Source organism: Cricetulus griseus, chromosome 8 (assembly GCF_003668045.3).
Source record: "Cricetulus griseus strain 17A/GY chromosome 8, alternate assembly CriGri-PICRH-1.0, whole genome shotgun sequence".
In the NCBI taxonomy this organism is placed as follows: domain Eukaryota; kingdom Metazoa; phylum Chordata; class Mammalia; order Rodentia; family Cricetidae; genus Cricetulus; species Cricetulus griseus.
In genome coordinates, this window is record NC_048601.1 from 64,268,602 (window position 1) to 64,293,618 (window position 25,017).

The following is a 25,017-nucleotide window of genomic DNA, read 5'->3' on the forward strand; positions in this document are numbered from 1 at the left end:
ACTCACTTCTCCCAGGGGGGTGGAGGCGTGGTCGCCAGCAAAACAACCCTGTCCAGAGCCACAAAACCCCTCGGGTAAGTAGGTCGCCTGGAATCTGTTCTCTGCCGCCTGGGGCTCCTACTTTGGGGTTCGAAGGACTCTGTGGGAAACGGGGAGCCCGGCTACCTGCCCCCTCCACACCTTCCTTAGGGGCGAAAAGCTCTACTAGATTTAGAGACGGGTAGAGTCCACAAAACACTTTCCCATTCATGTAGAACAAACTTGAAGCAGGGTGCTGGGGGGCGGGGAGGAGGAGTTGGAGGGGGGGCAGAACAGAAGTAGAACAGGAGGGGTGCGGGTAAGGGTGGGGGAACTAACCTGAGCCTTAAAAAAGAACAAATTCCTTGTTTTTCTTTTATAACTTTGTTGGGTTGGTTTTTTTTTTCTTTTCTTTTTTTTTTGAAACGGTGTCTCCTGTAGCCCAGACTTCCTTAAACTCACTGAACAGCCAAAGATGACGTCAGACCTCTGATTGTCCTGTAATCTTCCAAGTGCTGGGATTACAGGTGTGAACCACCATACTTACATTGACCACACTCAGCAAGTCTTTCTTTTCTTTCTACGCTGTGTGTACTCTGTCTGTCTGAGCTTGGGTGTGTGCATGTGGCTGTCGGAAGCCTCCCTCGAAGCTGCAGTCATGCTTGTGAGCCGCCTGATGCGGGTGCTGTGAACTGAAACCCGATCCTCTGGAAGGACTGTGAGAGCTCTTCACCACTCAACCACTGCTCCAGCCCCAACAACCTTTTATTTACTTTTTTAAATAATTTTTTTTTTCCCTGTGGTGGAAGGGACCTCTTAGCTCAAGGGTAGTGAACAGTGATTTTTATTCATCTTTGTCTTCTGGGGTGTACATAGGGTCTCAATCTAAGAGCCACCTAGATTCTGCGCTAGATCAGCCAAGATCCATAGATCTGGGCATTCACAGGGGCAGTGTGTGTGTGGGGGGGGAAGGGTGTCCCTGGTTTAACTTTCTCTCCACAGCAACCTACCACTAAGCCTGGGAAAGGAAGGGAACTGCTGCTGCAGGCGCTGGCCACTTTTACCAGCAATGTTTAGTCACTGTTGACATGAATGGCAGACTAAGAGGGTCCATGAGATGGCTCAGCTGGCAGAGACGCTTGTCACCAAGGCTGAAGCCCTGAATCTGATTCCCAGGGCCCAAGTGATAGGAGAGAACCAGCTCCCATAATTTGTTCTCTTTCCCTCAAGCTATAGTGTGTACATGACGCCCCCTCCCCCAATAAATAAATGGATAAGTAAATAAATAAATGTAATTTTAAAAAGTCCAAGTTTACTGAACATTCATTATTTGCTCATTAATTGTAGCATCTTGTTTAACCTTCACTTTTATCTGTGTGCCCACTTTACAGATTGGACACGAGGAGGCTCCAAGAAGTTGAATCTGACCTGAGGAGGCACTGCTGGTAAGTAGTAAACTCCACTCCCCCCCCCCACACACACACACACTTGTATGTAGCCAAGGATAATTCTGAACTTTGATCTTCCCAACTCTACCTCCAAGTACTGGGACTGCAGTCATCTTCTGGAGCTGGATCTCCCTTTCCACTGTAAGACCCCCAGAAAGCTCAGGTCTCTGGGATCTCAGCCCAGGACCTTGGCCACCCCAATCACTGGGCGGAGTCGAAAGCTTGATGCAAACTGCACAAGGCTTTATTGTTGTTTAATGAGCTGACCTCATGTTAGCTTGGGCCTTCCATCCACCCACCATGGAGGATGGCTAGGAAAGACAGCTCGAAGCATCTGCATAGAGATCTTATAGGGCAGCGTAAGGGGAGTGTCTAGGGGTACGCACAGGCTCAGGATTGGTGTGCTTCCAGGTTGGAGGGTTTGCCCTGTGTTGATTGGTCAACTGGTTGTTATGGCCCATAGGCCCTCCCAGGGTGGTTGCTATGCTCTGTGCGTCATTGCTGTACACTTGTCCATAAAGTACACCCAGAGCCATAAAGCATAGCACCACCAGCTAACTTCTGATTGGTTCCTTGCCAGGAGGCAGGCTTCTGACCTCTTAGTGACTAAGGCAAGGTCAGACAAGCACGTGTTCGGCTGTTATGGCTGCCGAAATGAGGAGCTAGTCCCTTCAGCACCATGTGGATCCTGGGACTTGGACTCAGGTCTTCAGGCTTAGTGGCAAGTGTCTTTACCAGCTGAGCCACTCCACTGGTCTTTATGCTATGCAATGATCATCTCAGGGCTCCATGCCTGCTGTGTGAACACTCTACTAACTGAGCTACATCTTCAGTCCTGAAGACCAGCTCTTAACCTTGTGCCAAGCTCTCTGGCTTGCCTGTGGTTCTGTCATGGACAAGGTCTTGCTGGGATTGTTAGACCCCCGGAAAAACTCAGGTATCCGGGGTCCCAGGCCACGACCGCAGTCACCCCAATCACCAGGCATATTCGAGAGCTTGCTGCAGATTGCATGAGGCTTTATTGTGGCTTTTTTTTTTTAACGAGCTAACCCCATGTTAGCTTGGGTCTTTCACCCACCCGCCATGGCGGATGGCTCGCAAAAGATAGCTGGAACCGGCTGCAGAGATAGATCTTGTAGGGCAGCGTAAGGGGAGTGTCTAGGGGTACGCACAAGCTCACGATTGGTGTGCCTCCAGGCTTGGAGGGCTTGCCCTGTGTTGATTGGCCAACTGGTTGTTATGGCCCATAGGCCCTCCCAGGGTGATTGCTGTGCACTTGTCTGTAAAGCACACCCAGAGTCATAAAGCATAGCGCCACCAGCTAACTTCTGATTGGTTCCTTGTCACGAGGCAGACACCTAACCTCTAGTTACTAAGACAAGGTCATAGTGAGCACGTGTTACTGTCATGGCTGCCTAAATGGGGGGATGGTCCCTTCAGGATCTCAGCTCAGACCAACCTGTCATTTGGCTTTTTGAACTATTATTTATTTTTATGTGTATGGGTATTTTGTCTGCATGTCTGTATACACTGTGGGTGCCTGGTGCTTGAGGTGACCAGAAGAGTACATTAGATCCCCTGGGACTGGAGTTGTAGATAGTTGTGGCCTCCATGTGGATGCTGGGAATGGAACCTGAGTCCTCTGGAAGAACAGCCAATGCTGTTAACCACTGAGCTACCACTCCAGCCCCATAAAACCGTATTCTTTAAAGAGAACATTCAATGCTTGTAAATTTTTATTCATTATTATTGTGTATACACATGCATATATGCATGGGGGTGCATGTCACAGCACACATGAAGGCCAGAGGACAACTTTCTTTCTAAACCTCTTTAGATTTATTTTTCTATTTTTTTTTATGTGTATGTTTTAGTCAGGGTTTCTATTGTGTAATAAAACACCATGACCAAAAGCAACTTGGAGTGGAAAGGGTTTATTTCATTTTACACTTCCAGGTAACAAACAGTCCCTCACTGAGGAAAGTCAGGGCAGGAATCTGGAGGCAGGAGCTAATGCAGAGGCCATGGAGGAATGCTGCTTACTGATTTTCTCCTCATAACGTGCTTGTCCTGCTTTCTTATATCATCCAAGACCACCTTGCTCCAGGGTAGCACTGCCCATAGTGAGCTAGACTCTCCTATAGCATTAATCAGGGTATTACATGCCACGGAATTGCCCACAGGCCAATCTTATGGAGGCCTTTTCTCAATTAGGAATCCCTCTGCCCAGATATGTCTACATTTCTGTCAAGTTGACACTGTATATACAAATGTGAGTGCAGTGCTCTCTGAGGCCAGAAGGGGGAGTCAGATCCCCTAGAGCTGGAGTTGCAGGCAGTTTGTGAGACGCAAGGCATGGCTTCTGGGAACCAAACACCAGTCTTCTGAAAGAGCAGCTAGTGTTCTTGACCTTTGAGCCATCTCTCCAGCCCCAGAGGGCATCTTTCGGGAATCCATTCTGTCATTTTTTTTTTTTTTAAGATTCATTTATTATATATATAATGTTCTGTCTGCATGTTTACCTACATGCCAGAAGAAGGCATCAGATCCCATTCTAGATGGTTGTGAGCCACCATGTGGTTGTTGGGCATTGAACTCAGAACCTCTGGAAGAACAGTCAATGCAATGCTCTTTTTTTGGGGGGTGGGTTGAAATAGGGTTTCTTTGTGGCTTTGGAGGCTCTGCTGGAACTAGCTCTTGATACCATGCTGGTCTCAAACTCACAGAGATCCACCAGCCTCTGCTCCCAAGTGCTGAGATGAAAGGTGTGCGCCACCACCATCTGGCCCAGTCACTGCTCTTAACCTCTGAGCCATCTCTCCAGCCCCCAATCTGTCCTTTTACTGTAGGTTCTGCTGAACTCTGGTTGTCAGCAAGTGGTTTTACCCACTGAGCCATCCTACTGACTCCATTTAATGTCTTGAGAAAACATTTAATTCTTGCTCTGGTGGCATTTAGCACACAGTATGCATCCATTTAGATGGCATATTGGTGCACACCTGAAATCCCAGCACTCAGGAGATGGAGAGACGGTGACATGAGGATTGAAAGTCTGAGGCTAGGGTGGGCTTTTCTGAGGCTCTGTGTTACGATAAATTTTTCCGCCTGAGCCCCACCACCATGTGTGAGCTTTATGCCAGCCACCTGCCCGAGTTAGGCCCAAATGAATACACAGAAAGACTTGTATTAGGTACAATGCTGCTTGGCCAATGAGTAGGATTCTCATCTGTTAGCTCAGTCTTAACTATCACAAACCTATATATTTTATAAGACTTACCTTATCGGATGCCTTATTGGCATCCCTCCTTGCCGGTGGATCACATTGTACCACTGGACCAGGAGCAGAGGGGAAAAAAGGGGCCTTCCTGTTTCTCCTTCGCTTAAATATGAGTCTCCTTGCTATGTCACTTCCTGCCTGGATCAGCACTTCTCTACTACACTTCCCAGAATCCTCTTTGACTCCTAGTCCTGCCTAACTTGCCATTTCATTGGCCAAACAGTATTTTATTTAACAATCAATAAGATAAACGTACACAGAAGTACTTCCCCATCAGCTCTGTCTCAAACAAACAAGCAAATACCAACTGTCCCCATCCACTCAGTATTTTTCCCCAGGCTTTCCCCTAGCAGCCAGATATTTTAGCTGGTTTGATGGTCAGATAATCGGGAAGGCTTGCTTCTGGTCCTGCTGTATTACCAAGGCTAGGGCTTTGACTCTGAATACTAAGTTCTATCTGGAACTGACTGTTGACCAACACTCTTCCAGGACAGGCCTGCCAGAGTCCCTGGACACTGAGCCACCCAAGTCTGGCTGCCCACTGGGTACTTACTTCCAAGGGCTTCACACAGACTCTGCTCTTGCTTCCTCTAGGGCAAGCAGTTCTCAACCTGTGGGTCATGACCCCTTTAACAAACTTATCTCACATAGATATATAGTTACATTATGGTTCATAACAATAGCAAAATTGCAGGTATGATGTATCGATTAAATAATTTTATGATTGAGGGTCACCACAACATGAGGGACTGTATTAAAGGGCTGAAACGTTAGGACGATTGAGAACCGCTGCTCTAGAAATTCAAAAGGGAATCGTAGCCTCTTTGGCTCAGCCTCCTGCCTCCTGTGTGACTTCAGGCTGTGCCCCAGGGTCCATCATGGGGCCAGCAAGTTAGACCAGATTGATTATGTGTTATGGTCCTGCGAGTACGTGAAAGGAAAGACTGTTGTCTTGGGTTCAGCCTATGCTCTCTGTCTCTGTTTCTTTTTTCTTGGAGATATGGTTTTGTTCTGTAATTTTGACTGGCTTGATCTTGCTTATTTGCTTCTGTTTTCAGGAGATCAGGAGGGTTCCAAGGTCTTATGTACCCAGGCAGGCTTTGAAGTCTATGTAGCCGAAGGTGGCTCTGAACTTCTGATTCTCAAGTGCCGGTTTTACAGGTGTGTGCCACCACATCTTGCTGGCTGACCATGCTAGTTTCTATTGATGTCTCCTAGATCTCCAGGCCCCAGACTGTGTGACAGGGGACATCTGGTAAACAAGCAGCAGACTGAGGGTGTGGTGTATGTTTTCATTATTTACTTATTTTTGGTTTTTCCAGGCAGGGTTTTTTCTGTGTAGTCCTGGCTGTCCTGGAACTCGATTTGTAGTTTTGGCTGGCTTCAAACTCAGAGATCCCCTTCCTTTGCCTCTTGAGCGCTGGCATTAAAGACATGAACCACCACAACCAGCTGAAGGGGCAGTGTTTGGAGCATGGAGAGACTGCATTAAATGTGTCAAAGCACCTGGCATGATGCCTTGGTGCTCAGGAAGCAGAGGCAGGAAGTTTGTCATAAATTCAAGGCCAACCTGGGCTACATATTGAGTTTCATAGCATCCTGGGCTTCAAAGTAAGACTGTCCCAGTAACAAACAAACAGAAACACAGACAAAAAAAAAACAAAGAGTTGGACATGGTGTCCCACACCTGTAGCCCAAACCCAAGCACTCAGGAGGCAGGAGAATCAGGAGTTCAAGGCTAGCTCGAGGTGCATCATAATTTAGATAACCTCAGCTACATGAGAGCTTGTCAAAATAAAATAAGGGCTGGAGAGATGGCTCAGCGGTCAAGAGCACTGTTCTTCCAGAGGTCCTGAGTTCAATTTCCGGCAAGCACATGGTGGCTCACAACCACCTTGAATGAGATCTGGTGCCCTCTGCTGGCATTCAGAAAGAAGACTGTATACATAAATAAACAAACAAACAAACAAACAAACAAACAAATAAATAAAATCTTTAAAAAATAAAATAAAATAAAACAGCAAAATGAAAACACACACACCCTCAAACCAACCAGAATGTGTCAGGGCCCCACACACTCTCTTGGAACTTCATTTCAAAAAAAAAAAAAAAAGAAAGAAAGAAAGAAAGAAAGAAAGAAAGAAAGAAAGAAATCACATGTAGTTAGCTTAATGAAACAAACTAGTCAAGGGGAGGAGGAAAAAGCAGTGCAGAGCCAGTGACTCAACCCAGGAAATGTGACTAAGGCTGGTGGTGTGCAGCTCCGGTCTGTGCAGACATGCTTGCCTGGGCTGGCTATTGGAATGGGGCTTTCCTTGTTGATCAGTCTTTCAGAACCTGCCTTGCCTGAGGCCGCTATGATGAGAGCGTGGTGGGCCTGGGCCTACCAGTGGCCATGTCCGTCCGAGAAACAGCTTTCTATCAGCCTTGCTGAATCTTGGAGCTTGCCTTTACCCCCTTGGGGCTCACAGCACTGAGCCTCCCTTTGGGTGGGGCAGGTGGGTGGAACAACCCAGTGAAGAAGAGGGAAGTGAGAAGCTAGGGTGGGGCAAGCTGAGAAGAGTTTGAGAAGAAAAGGCCCCGTGGAGAGGTAAAAGGGGGATGAGGCTCCTAGAGATGGGCTAGCTGGACTCTCTTGGGTGGGTAAGGAGGGCTGGCTGCTAGGGTCTAGGAACACTCAGGAATGATGTCCCCAGGCATAAGTCAGGCTGAGGTTATTATCAAGACTGCAGTTTTGCAGCTGCAAAGGCTGGGTGGGCCCAGTGGGCTGTGTTCCAGCTGCAGGGGAGGAGCTAGGGGGTCTGGGTTCGTCCTGGTCTGTAGGAGGCGGTGTCAGACCTTCTGAGAGGTCCACAAAGGCCGTCCGTCAGTCTGTCAGGAGGTGAATTCAGATTTGGCAGTGCGTGTGCCCAAGATAGCACTGTCCTTGGTCTACACCACTGGACTAGAGGGGCTTGGGGCGAAGCAAGGTAGGTCCAGCTGCTTGAGGGGCATTCAGCCAGCCCCCAGCAGAGGGTCTCCGGGGAAGGATATGGAGAAAGATGGAGGTAGAATTGGAGGTGTGGGGAGTGGGAACTGCTTTGGTGTGTGGGGAAAGAGCCTGGGTGTCCAGAGCCACTGCTGCCCCCACTTCTAAGGAGCATGGGTGACAGACAGTCTAGGAAGTCCTGTGCTTTCTTGTATGGAAAGTCCACTCCCTCCCCAGTTAACGGCACAGATAGGAACCATGTAGGGAAGTGATCTATTGAGAAACAGAGTCAGAGGAGGGAAAAGACTGGTTTTCCTCAGTCCTGGGTCACTGGTGCACCATTAGGTCATTGATAGCGTCAAGCATGTTGGTGAAAGTAGGAGCGACCCCCCCACACCTCTAAGCCCCCAGTGTGTCCTTAAAGATATTTATTCTAAGGGCCAGGATTAGCCAGCAGGGCACACATCCTCCCCCACCACTCAGGACAGTCTGATGGGTCCCTTTGCCCCTTGGCGTTTTGCCTTACAGCTACTCCAGGCAGTGCCCCCGATATTGAGGTCCGAGGCTATCCCTCTGATTTTATCTAGTCCAATAACTGAGGCTCAGCTAATCAAGGCAATCGAACAAGTTCTTTGGACACAATCAGGTTTATCAAAGGTCCACAGCAAACTCTACTTCTTGCTCCAAAGGTGATTTATTGTCTCAGGGAGAGAGCCAGTCCCTAAAACTCATCACACTATGGCACAGTGGGGAAAAGGTGTCTTCAACAGAGGTGACCAGCTATAGTGTAGCTCAGTGGTAGAGTGTTTTCTAGCTGTGCCTATGGCCTTGGGTTTGGTTCCTGCCACTCCCAAAGGAAGATTAAAAAAGAGGCTGCCTGTGGAGAGGTGAGTTCCCCACCACCGGAAGCATTCAAGAGAACAATGAAGGGTGCTTTGGAAGAGGTGTCTGCTCTGAGGACTATCTGAGCACTAAGGCTCTTTCCAATGCTGGTCTGTGATTATGTGACAGTCTTACATGGAGGAAGTCAGCCTGTGGTTTCATTGGATGTGATGGCTCCCCACTTCCCTGAGCCCTCTAGCGAGGCCACCAGGCAGACGGTTCTTCATCGCTCTGCTTCTCCTCCTGCAGCCTGCCCAGGGCTGAGCCCCCAGCACAGATCTTGTATAAATGGACATGAATAGATTGTCATAGCTGCTTGAGGCATGGGGTATGCTCCTGGGTTGTTGACAGAGAAGAAGGTGGGATGTGCTCTAAGCCTGAGAGGGCTGGGAAAACTCCCACAGGAGCTAAAGTACTGGCTTATTATCCCTCAGAGAGTTAGGGTTGATGTGTGCCCGCAAGGGTGGAGGCCTGATACATGTACCAAGGAAGCTGGAGGAGCCATGGGACCGAGTCCAAGGGCTGAAAGCAGGAGGCAAGAATGGAAGGCTCTTTGCCAGGGAAGTCGCTTCCCCAGGAAAGCCTGAGCACAGGCAGGACCAGGAGCTGATGGGAGGCAGCGGGAACCTCCTCAGTTGAAACTGATGGGGGGCTTGTCTCATACCCAGCTTCCACCCATGAAGGTGGTTTCAGCTAGCCCATGTCCCTCATGCATCCCACTTCCCTACCCTTGGGAGTGGGAATTGAACTTAGAGCCTCATGCATGCTAGGCAGGCACTGTACCACTGAGCTATATCCCCAGCCCTCTTTTTACTTTTTATCTTGAGATTGGCTTCATTATGTTGCACAGGCAGGCCTTGAACACGCTCTGCAGCCCTGGCTGATTTTACACGTTTAATAATACATCTGCCTCAGTTTATCAACTAGTTGGGATTCTAGGCATGTCATAGCCTGCCCAGCTTTGTCAGGAGGTTGTTGGGTTTTGTTTGTTTGTTTGTTTTCATTTTTTGTTCTCGTTTTTTTCAAGACAGGGTTTCTCTGTGTAACAGTGTTGGCTGTCCTGGAATTTGCTCTGTAGACCAGGCAGGCCTTGAACTCACAGAGATTTGCCTCTCTGTGCTGGGATTACACATGGCTGTCCAGAGTTTTAAAAGCCTTCCTGTCTTTTGAAGTTCCCATGTGCAGCAGATGTCACGCACTATGAGGAACACTTTGAACATCTGTTTAAAACACTTCCAGCCTGTGGAGCAGTCTCCTGGCCCATGCACTGATACTGTTAAAGACAAACCTAGGGGCTGCAGATGCAGCTGCTGATAGAGTCGGGCGTGCACACAGACCTGGGTTTCCTCCTTCCATCCCTAGCGCTTCATAAAACCGGCCTGGTGATCCAGCACTGCGGAGGCGAAGGCAAAAGAGCAGAAGTTCAAGGTCACCCTTAGCTACCTAGTAAGTTCAAGGCCAACTTAGGCTACAAAAGACCCTGTCCCAAAAGAAAGAACCGAAAAAAACTTATTCACTATTACTTGATACCATAAGGAAGGCTTAACGGGACCTTTAATGTAAGTATAGAGACTACAGACAGCATCAGGGCCTTGCAGTGTGGGAAAAAAGACTAGTCTTGTTAGACCCCCGAAAACTCAAGTATCTGGGGTCTCAGGCCAGGTTCGAGGTCACCCCAATCACCAGGCGGATTCGAGAGCTTGCTGCAAACTGCACGAGGCTTTATTGTAATTTAACGAGCTAACCCCATGTTAGCTCGGGTCTTTCACCCACCCGCCATGGCGGACGGCTAGAAAAGACGGCTCCTTGGGTCTCCCAAAAGATCTTATAGGGCAGCGTAAGGGGAGTGTCTAGGGGTACGCACAGGCTTACGCACAGGCTCACGATTGGTGTGCCTCCAGGCTTGGAGGGCTTGCCCTGTGTTGATTGGTCAACTGGTTGTTATGGCCCATAGGCCCTCCCAGGGTGGTTGCTATGCTCTCTACGTCATTGCTGTGCGCTTGTCCGTAAAGCACACCCAGGGTCGTAAAGCATAGCGCCACCAGCTAACTTCTGATGGGTTCCTTGTCACGAGACAGTCATCTGACCTCCTAGTGACCAAGGCAGGTTTATGGCAAGCACGTGTTCGGCTGTTATGGCTGCCAAAAGGAAGCTGGTTCCTTCAGTCTCAACACCCAACTCAGTGTGAAAAAACAAGACTTTGATAGTCAAGTTGCTAGGTAAGGGTCAGTGCATGGAAAATTACCAAAAGGAAGCGCCAGGGGCGGGAGGGAGGTTCTGTCAAACTAACCTAACAGGATTCTTGCTGAAGACAGCCAGGATGATCAGACATCGTGTGGGGGATGGTGCAGCAACCAGATCTGGATAAAGGATGATGGGATATGGATTATGGGGACTTGCAGCCTGACTGAAGTTTCAGAGATCTTTGACAGAAACTGGATTTTGCAAGGAAGTAGGTAGAAAGGTCTAGAAGGTTGCCAGAGTCTTTGCACTTCTGTAAGGGCCTGGGTAGTTTTTCTTTTTTACATTTATTATTATAGAGCTGTGTGTGTGTGTGTTTATGTGCATGTGCCATGGTATGGGTGCAGAGTTCAGAGGACAGCTCTAGGGAGTTGGTTCTCTCCTCCATCCTGTGGTTCCTGGGGATGGAACTCAAGACTTTAGACTGCCTTTTCAGTCCTGAGGAGATAGTGACAATGAACATCTAGGGTCGTGAAGGAGCAGACAACTGAACCCCCCACACACATACACATACACACACACACAGAACCCTGCAGTGGCCTGGAGTGGAGGGCACTTGTTTCTGAGTTATGGTCCAATTTCTCATCTTGGTAACATAGAACTAAAAACAGTGCCATTATGGGCTCAGTCTATCTCATTCCCGAGCTTGGGTTTGGAGCTGACTCATTAGTTCCTACCTGACTCACAGGCTGCACTGCCCATAGCTGGAGGTGTGCACACACCCCATGGAGTTTGTGTTGGGGACATGTCATGCTGGGAAGAAAACGGTGCCTTTCTCTGTTTGGGAGCTTGGTAAGGAAAGGGAAAGTGGTAATTCCGCCAGCCTTTCACATCCTTCACCACAGCTCTGCCTCCTGCTGTTTCCTGCACAGACTCAACACGCACCCTTCTCTGCCCTCCTGTAACTCCAGTCTGCAGGTTTTACCTTTCTACTCTCACCCGCCCTCCGCGTCCCACAGGGCACCTCTTCCAGCAACTCACCGGGTGGAGGCATGAACTGAATTAAGTGCTGGTGACATGCTCTCTTCCTTTAAAAGACTTAAAACAAGCAAGCAAACAAACGGAAAACCTTAGGCCCAGACATGGCTCAGTGGTAAGGGAGCACTTGCTGCTAGGGCTAACTGCCTGGCTTTGATTCCCGGAACTCACGTGGTGGAAGGGAAAGCCAACTCTTTATGTTTACTTACTTATTTAGTGTGTGTACATGTACACCCGAGCGCACATGTGCGTGTGCCATAGAACATATGTGGAGGTCAAAAAAGAAACCAGCTGCTGACGGGAACAAATATAGGGAGGGTGAAGTTATTATGACTGTATTTTTTGGATATTAAAAAAGGTGGCATATTAAAAACAACAGCTTGCCTTTTGCATTCTCCCTATACTACCATTTATTTTTGCCCAAGAAACATTTTCTCTACTGACTTACAAAGCAAAGATGGCATTCATCAGTCTGGAACTGAAAGACGCTGGGAACATAGAAGGGATGATAGCTAATGCCCAGAAAGAGGGCAGTTCCCTTGGGAGAGAATTGGCTAGGAGGGATAAAATCCCATGAAGATTTTGTTTTTAGTAGATTTAAAGAATAAAAACTCTGTTTAAGGAAACACCATCCCCCTTCTCTCTCCCTTTCCCTGGCTGGCCTAGAACTCACTATGTGACCAGGCTTGCCTTGAATTTACAGAGATCCATCTGCCTCTGCTCTGGAGTGCTGGGATTAAAGGTGTGTCCCAAGTTCTCTCGCCAAGTTCTCTCTCTTTTCTCACAGGGTCCATGGCTCTCAAGCTGGCCTCAAACCCTTTGATGATGACCCTGAACTCTTGCCTCCACCCCCCAAGTGCAGGCATGAGCCATCATGCCCAGTTTATGTAGGGCTAGAGATTGAGCCAGGACTTCATGCACGCTTGGCAAGCATTCTGCCTTTCTCTAGTGTTTGATTGTTAAGATTTTTTTAAGATATTAGATTAAATAAAATTTTTGTTGGTGTGGATGTACATGGATGCACATATATGGTGTAAATGTGGAGATCAGAGGGCAAACTCAGGGAGCTGATTTTTCCCTCCACCATTACGTGGGTTCTGAGATTAAACTCATTTCCTCAGACTTGTGCAGCAAGCCCCTTTACCCACTGAGCTGTGTCCTGGGCAATTTTACTCACCGAGCTGTGTCACGGGTCTCTCGTTTTTCTTCCTTTCTTCCTTTTTCTTTTTCGATGGGGTGTCTTATAGCCCAGGTTGGCTTTGAATTCACTAGATAACCAAGAATGACCTTGGATTTCTGATTCTCCTGGTTCTGTTTCTGGAATGTCAGTTTGGCAGGTGTATACTGTTAGTTCAGGCATTTTCTCTTGTTTTAAGACAGGATTTCACATAACACAGGCTAGCCCAGAACCTGAACATCCCTGAGCATCTGGACTTTCTGCCTCCCCCTTCCCATTGCTGTCATAATTGGCCTTTTCCTTTTCTTTCTTCTTCTTTTTTTTTCTTTTAGTTTATGAGGCAGGGTCTCCTTGTGCAACCCAGGCTAGCCTAAAACTCATGATCCCCCCTGCCCTGGTCTCCCAAGTGCTGGGACTGCAAGTTTGCAGTAGCGTATTTGGCTTACTCTTTAAAAGATTTACTTATTTTTATTTTAATGTGTATGGGTAGTTTTGCCTGAGTGTATGCCTGTGTACTATGAGCATGTAGTACCATTGGAGGTCAGAAGGGGTCGTTTAGCTCCCAGAACTGGAGTATAGATGGCTGTTGGCTGCTGGGAACTGAACTCAGATTCTCTGCGAGAGTAACAAGTGGTCTTAACTGTTGAGCCACCTCTGCAGTACCAGCTGGCTTATTTTGTTCGTTTGTTTATTCTAAATCAGGAATGGATGTAAACTGCTAAATACTTTCTTTATATAAGGATATATTAATATCACATGTACTTGTTAATATGGTGTATTATATTGATATGGTTATCCATGAGGATATATTAATGTCACATAAACTTGTTAATGTGGTGTATTATATTGATATGGATATCCATGAGGATATATTAATGTCACACTTGTTAATGGTGTATTATATTGATATGGTTATCCATGAGGATATATTAATATCACATGTATTTGTTAATATGGTATATTATATTGATATGGATATCTATTAGGATAATTAATGTTACACTTGTTAATGGTGTATTATATTGATATGGATATCTATGAGCATAATTAATGTTATACTTGTTAATGGTATATTATACTGATATGGTTATCCAAGAGGATATATACTTGTTTTGTTTCATTTTTTTGTTTTTTTTGTTTTTTGTTTTTTGAGACAGGGTTTCTCTGTGGCTTTGGAGCCTATCCTAGAACTAGCTCTTGTAGACCAGGCTGGTCTCGAACTCACAGATATCCATCTGCCTCTGCCTCCCGAGTGCTGGGATTAAAGGCATGTGCCACCAACGCCCAGCTGAGGATATATACTTGTTAATGTGATGTATTAAATTGGTTAAGTTCAGATGTGGGAACAGCTTTACACCCCCAGCATAAACAAAATACTAGTGCTCTGAACTTTGAATTTAGTGATCTGAGGTCACTAAGTTTTGTGTTTTTTAACTTAACATTGTTTTTTCTTTTTGGAGACAGGGTTTCTCTGTGGCTTTGGAGGTAGACCAGGGTGACCTCGAACTCACAAAGACCCGCTGCCTCTGCCTCCCAAGTGCTGGGATTAAAGGTGTGCGTCACCAACACCCATCAATTAAACATTTTATGTATTACAGGTGAAAACCAAATTATCCCAAGAAACCACATACATTCATACCTAAGCAACTTGTTACAGATTAACTATGTGGGCAAGCAAGCTATTCTTGTCAGGTCTTTTACTGGCAGGCTGCATTTTGCAGTTACAAAGAAAGGGCCAATTACTTTATTACTTATCTTGAAAGGTAATCTTATAAGGAGTCTTAAAGGAATCACAAACCTAAACTTTTATATATGAAAAATAATCAGTCAGCTTTAAATCTTTAGGGTATATATCCATTCATTAATAGTTTTTATGTCAGGAGATTGAGGGCAGAAATGGGTATAAGGAATTAATTATCACCTTTGCTCATCAACCAAACCTAGCAAGGAGAGTACATCAACCAGGAATAATTGGGCTGCTTTCTTCTTGTTCCCTGATCTTAGAGTTTCAAATTTAACTATGTGTCTTTCTAAAACTTTAGATTGTCTTCTTAGGTTTTTCACCTTAAAGTTATTTAACAAAAACACCTTAGTCTAACTTTGTTATTTTCAAAGCTTTGTTTCAACGGTGATGCACTCCAAGACCTATGAACACATCTCCCGACATTAAAGTTAAAAGAATCTAAACTAGCTGGGTTACTGGGACTCAGTTGTTAATCCATATGTACCTCCTTACATGAAACTCACAGACCATGGCTGTGAAACATATCCTGGTATTTAGTTTTATTCACCAAACTTTGTATAAGCTATCATTATTATTATCAATTTAGACTGTACGGTTTAGTGAAGGGTCATCTTGACAATCCACACATAAAAATGCCCAGTAGAACGGGATGTTTCCAAGAGATAAGCACACTGTATCACAGGCAGTGGAGATCTCCCCACGTCCACTCACACCATACTAGATATCAGAGAAAGAAAGTGCAGCAAACATGTAAAGACACAGCAGAACGGGGCTGGAGAAATGGCTCAGAGCCATTAAAAGCACTGACTGCTCTTCCAGAGGTCCTGAGTTCAATTCCCAGCAACCACATGGTGGCTCACAACCATCTATAATGAGATCTGGTGCCCTCTTCTGGCCTGCTGGCATAAATGCAGGCAGAACATTGTATACATAATAAATAAAATGTTAAAAAAAAAAAAAAAAAGACACACCAGAAGCAAAAGACATTCCAGGGTCTGCAGTCCTGTGGCCTTGCCTAAACAAGATTGGCCCATCAGAAGATTTCCTTCTGGTAGACTGACAGCTGGAACTTGAATTGCCCCTCACTGCCTCTGTGGCATGGCCACCTACCTGCATGGTAGCCCTTTAACCATGAGGTGTCACCTCAACCCCAGGTCGTCCTCAGATACTTATGTATGGGCTTTGAGGACAACCCGGCTACATACGATTCTACCTCCAAAAGGCAAAAGGAGGATACTTGGCCTCCTGGAAGGCTCCCCCAGACCGACGAGACAGCTGGTTGTTATGACCCTCGTGGTAATCATGGCTTCTCTTTTCAGGTCTGAAAACAGCATGTACTCACCCATTCCTCAGAGGTAGGCAGTGTGCCCCATCGTCTCTGTTCTCTTCCATCTTCACTCTCAAGGGCTGCTCTGTCCTCCAACTCTCTCACTATACCCAGACCTCAGTCTCCAGGCCTGCCCATGTCTCTGTGCTTGAGTCCACTCCTCACCAAGTCCACTGCCAACCGTCTCTTCCTACAGCGGCTCTTCATTCCCAGCCTCAGTCCAAGACCCAGGCCTACACATATGGCGTGTGGAGAAGCTGAAGCCGGTGTTAATAGCACGAGAGAACCATGGCATCTTCTTCTCTGGGGATTCCTACCTAGTGCTACACAATGGCCCAGAAGAGGTCTCCCATTTACACCTGTGGATAGGTAAAGGGGTTGGAATGATGTCTGTGTGGGTTTGGCCAAGCCGGGGATGGAGGTTGCAGTGGATCTCAGGGACCTTGCCTGTCATCTCACATTCACCCTAGGCCAGCAATCATCCCGGGATGAGCAGGGCGCCTGTGCTGTGCTGGCTGTGCACCTCAACACCCTCCTTGGGGAGCGGCCTGTGCAGCACCGTGAGGTTCAAGGGAACGAGTCCGACCTTTTCATGAGCTACTTCCCACGTGGCCTCAAGTACCAGGTGAGACCCACTTCCACGCCCTCCTTCCCATGGCTTTTCTCGGAGTCAGCTCCTGTTTCCAGCTGTTCTTATCCTTCGGAAGGCCTGGGCACACTTGGGGATTGGTTTCCACCTTCCTTCGCCTCCTAGTGCGATGGAACATAGAAGGTTCTGGGTTGCCTGTGAGGCCACTCAGGCCAGTTTTCTGGGCTTCAGGAAGGTGGTGTGGAGTCCGCATTTCACAAGACATCCTTGGGGGCCACCCCAGCAGCCGTCAAGAAGCTCTACCAGGTTAAGGGGAAGAAGAACATCCGAGCCACTGAGAGGGCACTGAGCTGGGACAGCTTCAACACCGGGGACTGCTTCATCCTGGACCTGGGTCAGGTGGGTAGGTGGCTGACGCTGAGCCAGCGCCAATGCTTTAAGACAGGCTGGGATGCTGGGGGAGGGAGGGGTGAGAAGGTAGAACCGGTGGCTGGTGAACTGTTCCATCAGTGAGTAGACACCCCCAGCCAGTCAGCCCTTAGGGACCCATAGGGATTATTTCCCAGTGACACACAGCCACCACCATCCTCAGATGCTCCAGGCTCATTTATACAGTGGTCTCAAACCTGTACATAACTTGTGTGCTTTCTCCCATATGGTTCCAGGTATGTCCACCCTGTGGCCATTGGTTGGCTGCATGTAGCCCATGGGGCTATATAAATGGGGCTCAACAGAAAGCTTTAAACTTCCTTTTTTTTTGTGTGTGTAGCTTTGTAGACCAAGATGGCCTCAAACTCAGAGATCTGTCTGCCTCTGCCTCTGCCTCTGCCTCTGCCTCTGCCTCTGCCTCTGCCTCCTGAATGCTGGGATTAAAGGCGTGCACCACCACCACTCAGCTTGCTTTAAAATTTCTTAAAAACAAATTTAGGTTATTTTGAATTATTTTTGTAATTTGATTACATTAAAAAATTAATGTCTGTGTGTGGGGGGCATGTACATGTGATTGCAGATACCAGTAGATGCCAGGAGAGGGCGCTGGATTTGGAGTGACAGGCAGTTGTGAGCTGCCCATTGTGGGTTCTCAGAACGCAGGTCCCCTGCAAGAGCAGTGTATACTCTTGACCACTGAGCCATCTCTCTAGCTCCAGGAGATAATTTATACACAAGATTTTTAAAAAGCTTAAATATATGATGATGGCTCATGGGCAAGAAGTACTCTTTAAATGTTTTTCTTTTGAAACTGGGTGGTGGTGGCCCATCCTTTTTAATTCCAACACTTGAGAGGCAGAGGTGGGGGGATCTGGAAGTGAGAAGCCTGCCTGGTCTATAAAGTGAGTTCCAGGACAGCCAAGGCTACACAGAGAAGCCCTGTCTCAATTTTTTTTTTCTTTTGGATTTATTTTATCTGTATGAGTGTTTTGCCTGCATGTTTGTATTTACACCACTTCTCCCAGTGCCCTTGAAAGTCATGGGATCCACTGAAACTGAAGTTATGAATGGTTGTGAGCCCCCCTATAGGTGAAACTGGGTTCTCAGAAGAGTAGTAAGTGCTCTTAACCCCTGAGCCATCTCTCCAGTCCCAGGAACTACTCTTGTGGGGTGTTCTTGTCTTTCACAGAAGCCTCTGGAGAGTGGCCCTGACTTCTTGGGGTTTGTTTGTTTTATCTTTTTTTTTTTTTTTTTTTAAATAGAGTCTCAGTGTAGCCCTGGCTGTCCTGGAACTCACTCTATAGACCAGGCTGGCCTCGAACTCACAGATATCTGCCTGTCTTTGCCTCTTCAGTACTAGGATTAGAGGTGTGTGCAACCACTCTGGCACTGGTACTGCCTTCTTGCTTGCCCAGCCTGTGGGTACAGTTGTTCAGTGGGGGCAGGACAAAGGCTGTGATGGGCCTGTCTGGCTTCTCTGCAGAATATCTTCGCCTGGTGTGGTGGAAAGTCCAACATCCTGGAACGTAACAAGGCAAGGGACCTGGCCCTGGCCATCAGGGACAGCGAGCGGCAGGGCAAGGCCCAGGTGGAAATTATCACTGATGGAGAGGAGCCAGCCGAGATGATTCAGGTGGGGAGCTGCTGTTCGGATGCAGCCAAGAGAGACAGTGATGAGCTGGGATTATGAAGGTGGCTAGTAGATGATCATGGGGTTTATCTGGGGCCCTACTCAGTCCTGTGGTCGCTCATGGGGTACCTGTGTGTGATGGTGATAAGGGGTGCCCTGCGTGGGCACAGCCTTGGGACAGGAGGCTGTCTGGTGGGTGGGCTGGACCCATCACTTTGCCCTCTATCTTAGTACAGGACACAGGTGGTCCTGGATGTGGTGACTTGGGAAATTTGGGTGCAGAAGCCCCAGTAATCCTGTCTGGCTCTGTAGGTTCTGGGCCCCAAGCCTGCTCTGAAGGAGGGCAACCCTGAGGAAGACCTCACAGCTGACCAGACCAATGCCCAAGCTGCGGCCCTGTATAAGGTGGGCACTTCAGGCCTGCTGGGAACTAACCAGGCATCTGCCGGTGGCAGGGACATGGAGCTAAAGCGGGGAGGAGGAGGCTGTGGGAAGGCTGGCCAGGCATCAAGTAGGTTGTAGGGGTTGGAGGAGAGATGGGTAGATAGTAGGCAGATGGCAGCCCTCTGAGGAGATAAATGGTATTCACTTTGGCTCCTTGATGAAGGTTGGAAGCTAATGCTAAGCCTGTCTTATTTGAAGCCTGTACACTGACTTGTAATGTGGAAGTCACCTCTTTCTCTAAGGGAGTCATAGCCTCTGAACTACAGTTGACAGACAAGAGAGGGCTGCCTGATGCTTGCTTTTGGTGTGTGTGTGGGGGCTCTTCCTGCCTGTTGCTTGGAACTGTTGGGAGAAGCAATTGGGGAGGGCTTGGGTAACCCATTCCTCCATTCAAGGTGAGGGCCTGTGTGTGTGTGTGCTTGTGTGTGTGTGTGTGTGTGTGTGTGTGTGTGTGTGTGTGTGTGTGTGTGTGAGAGAGAGAGAGAGAGAGAGAGAGAGAGAGAGAGAGAGAGAGAGACACTGGGGACTGTCCTTTCTCCCCAGGTCTCTGATGCCACTGGACAGATGAATCTGACCAAGGTGGCTGACTCCAGCCCCTTTGCCTCTGAACTGCTGATCCCAGATGACTGCTTTGTTCTGGACAACGGGCCTTGTGGCAAAATCTACATCTGGAAGGGTATGTGTGGCTCCTCAGTGTGAGCCTGAGGGCCCTGCAGCTGCCATGGGGGCCCTGCAGCAGGCTCAGCCTCCTCAGCCTGAGGGCCCTGCAGCTTCCCTGAACCCAATAGGCTCAGTCATTTTGAAAACCTTAGCCGGCCTCAGAACTCCGCTGGGCTCATCCCAGAGATTCAGATTCACCAGGTCTGAGTTGGAGCCTGAGCACATGTGTATTTAACATGTTTCCAGGCCATGCCTGTGGGGTCCAGGGACCACACTTTGAGAACTCTCTCAGCAGTGTCCAGGCTTTCAGGGCTCTGTGGTGTCTGACCCCAAGGTTCTGAGGTAATTGTACCAAAGGTAAATTTTAGATGGGCTTAGTAGCTCTTTATGTAGTGTGTTGTAAACTTGCGGGCATGCAGGCTGTGCTTTTCCAAGAGCTTGTATCTGCTGGAGAGAGGAAGGCACTGTGCTGTGTGTTGGAGCTGGTGGCTTGCTTTGCCCATGGAAATGTGGGGATGCCATGATCCTGGGAGCCTGCTTGCTTTTGTGTACCACTGCCAGGATCTCTCTCTCTCTCTCTCTCCCTCTCTCTGTTTCTTTTTCTGTGTATGCATGCCTGTGGGTACACAAGAAGGACAGAGTGCATCAGAGCCCTTGGAGCTGAAGTTAAAAGCAGTTATGAGCTCCTGATGTTGGTGCTGGGAACTAAACTCTGATCCTTTGCAAAAGCAGTAAGTGTTCTTAATCACTGAGCCATCTTTCTAGCCCTTTTCCTTTCTTTTTTGAGACAAGGTCTCATATAGCCCAGGCTGGCCACTGACTTGTTATATAGTCAAGGAACTCCTGACCATCCTGTCTCCATCTCCCAAGCGCTGGGATTACAGACATGCACTACCATGCCTGATTTTCTCAGGTGCTGGGGTTGGAACCCAGGACATGCTGGGCAAATATTCTACCAGCTGAGTTACATCCCTTGCCCTGGTGCTGCCTTCTCCTTCCTGCAGAGGTGCCAAACACGTGGAGCCAATGCTGAGCTTCCAGAGGCCTAAGTGAGTGAGGATCTGTAGTCCCTAGGAAAGGAATCATTATAGAAAAAGAAACCATGGGGCAGGGAGCTTGGGAGGCAGGAAGACAAGTATCCATGGATGCCAGAATATCTGGTCAGTTACAGAGGAAGGACACAGATACTTCATAGTTCACAAGAGTTTAGCACTGGCTGGAGAGCCAACCACCATGCTTGGCTCTGTTTCCTTGTCAAAATGCCTTCAGCTTGAATCACAGTTTGTGTCCCAGTGATGGCCTACATAAAGGACTACATAAATGATTGCCTTCATTGCTTATATTGTGGGTTCTGTGTGGTTTTCAGTTTTATAAGCACTTCATCAGCAAGCATGCTGGCTTTTGGCCCTGTGGGAGTCAGTTCACCTCTGTAGGAATTTTACTCCATGTCCTATTTAATTTCACACACACACAAAAAGAAGTTTTGATAATAGGACAGTGTTATCTGTAACAGTGTACACATATAGAAAGAAGGTAAGGAGCTCCAAGGAAGGATGAAGCCCTGGCCCTAGAGTTTCTTTTTTATTTTATGTGTATGTATGTGTATTTTTCTTCCATGTGTGTAGTGTCCTCAGAAGCCAGAAGACAGCATTGGATCCCTTGGAATTGTAATTACAGATGGTTGTGAGTGCCAAGTGGTTGTCGGGAATCAAACTCAGGTCCTCTACAAGAGAAGCAAGTGCTCTTAACCGCTGAGCCATTGCCCCAGCCCACTAGCCTTACAGTTCCATGTCTAGAAGGAAGCCTATTCTTCCTAAAAGATGGCTTGATCAGAGCCAAAAGACTCTGTTGGCCTGGAGAGATGGCTCAGAGGTTAAGAGCACTGCTTGTTTTTCCAAAGGTCCTGAGTTCAATTCTCAACAACCACATGGTGGCTCACAACCATCTGTAATGAGATCTGGTGCCCTCCTCTGACCTGCAGGCAACATGCAGGCAGAACACTGTACACATAATAAATAAATAAATAAATAAATAAATAAATAAATAAATTTTTTGAAGACTCTGCTGATCTAGGCAGAGGCTTCAATTAATTAACTAATTGATTAATCAAAGCTTAGAGCTGCCAGATTTCTGGGAAAAAAAATTAAGGGTATGATTTCATACTCCAAGGCGCCCTCAGTATTCTTGGGTACTCAGTATACTTGAGTACATTTTGTTTAAAACAACAACAACAAAACAAAACAAAAACCTGTCAGGTATTCTGTGGATCCTTTAAATTTCTTCAAGAAAATGGGAGAGAGACTAGAGGATTTCCACCCCCTCCAGTGTCTCATGCAGTCCAGGCTGACTTTGAACTCCCTATGTAGCTGAAAACATGAAGATGAAGTTCTGAGCCTCCTGCCTCGACTTCTCCAGTTCGGGGCTTACAGGTGGTTTTCTGTGGTGCTAGGGACAAAAGGCAGAGCCTCACACATACTAGGCAAGCTCTCCCTAGTCAGGTGCACCCCATCTGCTTCTCCTTTTGAAATTGTGTTCCTATGTTCCAGGACGAAAAGCTAATGAGAAGGAGCGGCAGGCAGCCCTCCAAGTGGCCGATGGCTTCATCTCTCGGATGAGATATTCCCCCAACACTCAGGTGAGGACACCTGCACCCCCTGGCACCTTCCTGTGGCCCCCTACCCCTAACCAGACAAGAGCAGGACAGCTCAGGATTTGAGAGCAGACTCACCTGCCTCAGACCAGTTAGGTGGATAGGTGGAAAGGCCTTTTCAGTCCTTCAGCATTTTAAACAACAAAAACCCAAAACTTGCCAGCGGTGGTGGCGCACACCTTTAATCCCAGCATTTAGGAGGCAGAGGCAGGCAGATCTCAGTGAGTTCGAGGCCAGCCTGGTCTAAAAGTGAGTTCCAGAACAGCCAGGACTGTGACACAGAGAAACCTTGTGTCGAAAAACCAAAACCAAACAAACAAACAAAAACCCAAAACTTATTTTTAAAGGGAAGCCTGGGAGCCTCAAGGGCAGGGCATGTCACTGGGTGGCTGTGTGTTTCCCCAGCACAGTGGCTATACAAGTTATTCTCATCTTGCCTCTCTCCATATGGGTCTCATGTAGCCCAGGCTGGCCTCAAACTCTCTATGTAGCCAAGGATGACCTTGAACTTCTGATCTTCTGGCCTCTACTTCCCAAGTTCTAGGATTACAGGTGTGGGTCACACCTGGCTTATGCGGTGCTGGGAATTGAACTTGGGGCTTTGTGTGTGGCTAGCATTGAGGTACAGCCTCAGCTCTGTCTTTCCCCTTTCCCCACGGTGTCTCACCCTTTGCCCAGGTTAGGTTAGAACTCACAATGTATCTCCAGTTGTTCTGAACTCACAATTCCCCTACCTCAGCCTCTTAAGTGCTGAGATCACAGGTGTGAGTCACCATGCCCTGATCAGAAGTTCTGATACAGCTGATGTCTAATTGGTGGTATCTGCCATAGAGTGCCCCATCCTTGGAGCAGTGTTTTCTCTGTCTCTGCCCTGTCTTATCTTTGTCTTCTCAGGACTGGCTTAGACGGCTGGCGGCCTCTTGCCTGGTGTTACAGGGCTCTCATCCTCTTGAATGAAAGAATTTAGTCAAGAGGCAGACAGTCTGAGCAGCTTTTTAGCAAATTCATACAAAGGAACACTCCAAAGAGATTGGAGTGCATTGCCCTATGGTGGGGAGCTGCCCCATGGGTTCTGATTTGTGGATACTGAAGACAATTTTATGAATATTTATGAGGTGGGTGGTATATTCCCGGGGTAATATACCCCTTTACCCTCCTAAATCACGATGGACCAGATATCCCTTTAGAGTTTTTCTTCCCATAATCCTCTAGAAAAAACACAAAAGGGTGTATGTATGTGGGGGCTGTCAAAGACCACAGTGCGAGTGGCATTAGTGATCATGCGTCTCTTGACAATGCGGCCTTTTGGTTGATGACATGCATGGGAAAATGCCCTCACACCTCAGCCTCTGACGTAGCGAGACAACCTAACTGCAGGGCTATGACAAGAGTATTTAACCACAAAGGAACGTTCTTTCAGGAGACGCAGCTGCCAAGGCCGTGTCTGTGGTTTCCCTTGGTTATGTCCTGTCTAACTCCTTGCTGACCTGTCATGGTATCCCTTGGCCTCCCCCTCCTCAGAGGTGGTGGTGGGCAACCTGTGAGCTGAGCTTTTCTCCCACTGCAGGTGGAGATTCTGCCCCAGGGCCGAGAGAGTCCCATCTTCAAGCAATTCTTCAAGAACTGGAAATGAGGGTTGGTGCCCCTAGCCCTCCTCTCCTGCCTTCTACCACCGGCCTGCCTGTCCTCCGCCCCATGCCCCTGGCTGTTGAGTCAGCACTGAGGTGCCCTCTCTGTGGACGCTCAATAAAGGAGACACATTCCTTTCCCAGCTCTTCTGGTGTGCTTGCTTGCCCTGGGCTGGTTTTGTCCCACCTGGTCACTTGGGCTCATCCCCATTCTGGGGGTTGAGTAGAACATAGAAGATAATTCCACAGCTTCTGAGAGCCCTGTGCTGCCTCTGCATGGCCAGGACTCTCAGTGGAGCTGCTGTCCCCACCCCCACCATGCCCAGAACCCAACAGGGAGGTGGCACAGTGCCAGGTCTTGGTATCGCTTTCAGGCCAGCGTTTAGTTCAAGTCTCACATTCCCGGTTGGCTGTGGCTGTGGCTGTGGCTGTGGCTGTGGCTAGATTTCTGTTCAAGCCAATATTTCCTCAGATGCCCCAATAAATGCCCGAGTGGCAGTTTTAAATGATTACATTCAACTAGCAACAAGATGGGTCACCACTCGTGAGCAGGCCAGTTGTTCTCTCTTATTCCACTGGGTTCTGTGTTTGGCTCATCAGCCCAGGGCCTCTGTGTATGTGTGTGTGTGTGTGTGTGTGTGTGTGTGTGTGTGTGTGTGTTGAAAAGTGCCAGTCTAGCTGGGCGGTGGTAGTGCACACCTTTAATCCCAGCACTCAGGAGGCAGAGAGAGGTAGATCTCTGTGAGCTTGAGGCCACCCTGGTCTACAGAGCGAGTTCCAGGGCAGGCTCCAAAGCTACCAAGAAACTATGGTGGTGGGGGGAGGAGAGACAGAGAGAGACAGAGAGAGAGAGAGAAGAAAAGAAAAGTGCTGGTCTATAGTGGAGAGCCCCTGCTTCTGATCCTTGGTTGTTCTCTCTGGTCACAG

General features: G+C 47.9%; 1 protein-coding gene across 6 annotated transcripts; it reads left to right on the forward strand.

The window, feature by feature from the left end:
• On the forward strand, nt 1-24,233 carry Capg (capping actin protein, gelsolin like). 6 transcript variants are annotated; one of them, XM_027429469.2, is made up of 12 exons: nt 206-220; nt 460-545; nt 1,410-1,463; nt 16,053-16,088; nt 16,257-16,429; nt 16,531-16,685; nt 16,881-17,048; nt 18,562-18,711; nt 19,021-19,113; nt 19,696-19,828; nt 22,359-22,447; nt 24,030-24,233. In XM_027429469.2, exons 4-12 carry the CDS (start codon nt 16,066-16,068, stop codon nt 24,093-24,095), a joined length of 1,050 nt encoding a protein of 349 aa, XP_027285270.1. In that variant the 5' UTR covers nt 206-220; nt 460-545; nt 1,410-1,463; nt 16,053-16,065; the 3' UTR covers nt 24,096-24,233. The 6 variants fall into 6 exon arrangements, with proteins under 6 accessions (XP_027285269.1, XP_027285270.1, XP_027285273.1 ...); XM_027429468.2 differs by lacking the exons at nt 206-220; nt 460-545 and adding an exon at nt 1-74; XM_027429472.2 differs by lacking the exons at nt 206-220; nt 460-545; nt 1,410-1,463 and adding exons at nt 7,075-7,333; nt 9,956-10,039.
• The last annotated feature ends 784 nt before the right edge of the window (nt 24,234-25,017 follow it).

Coding starts and splice junctions, on each gene's coding strand:
- Capg (XM_027429468.2), top strand. CDS start 16,066: ATGTACTCACCCATTCCTCAGAG. Junction 16,430..16,530: donor CCATTTACACCTGTGGATAG/GTAAAGGGGTTG, acceptor CATTCACCCTAG/GCCAGCAATCATCCCGGGAT. Junction 19,829..22,358: donor CAAAATCTACATCTGGAAGG/GTATGTGTGGCT, acceptor CCTATGTTCCAG/GACGAAAAGCTAATGAGAAG.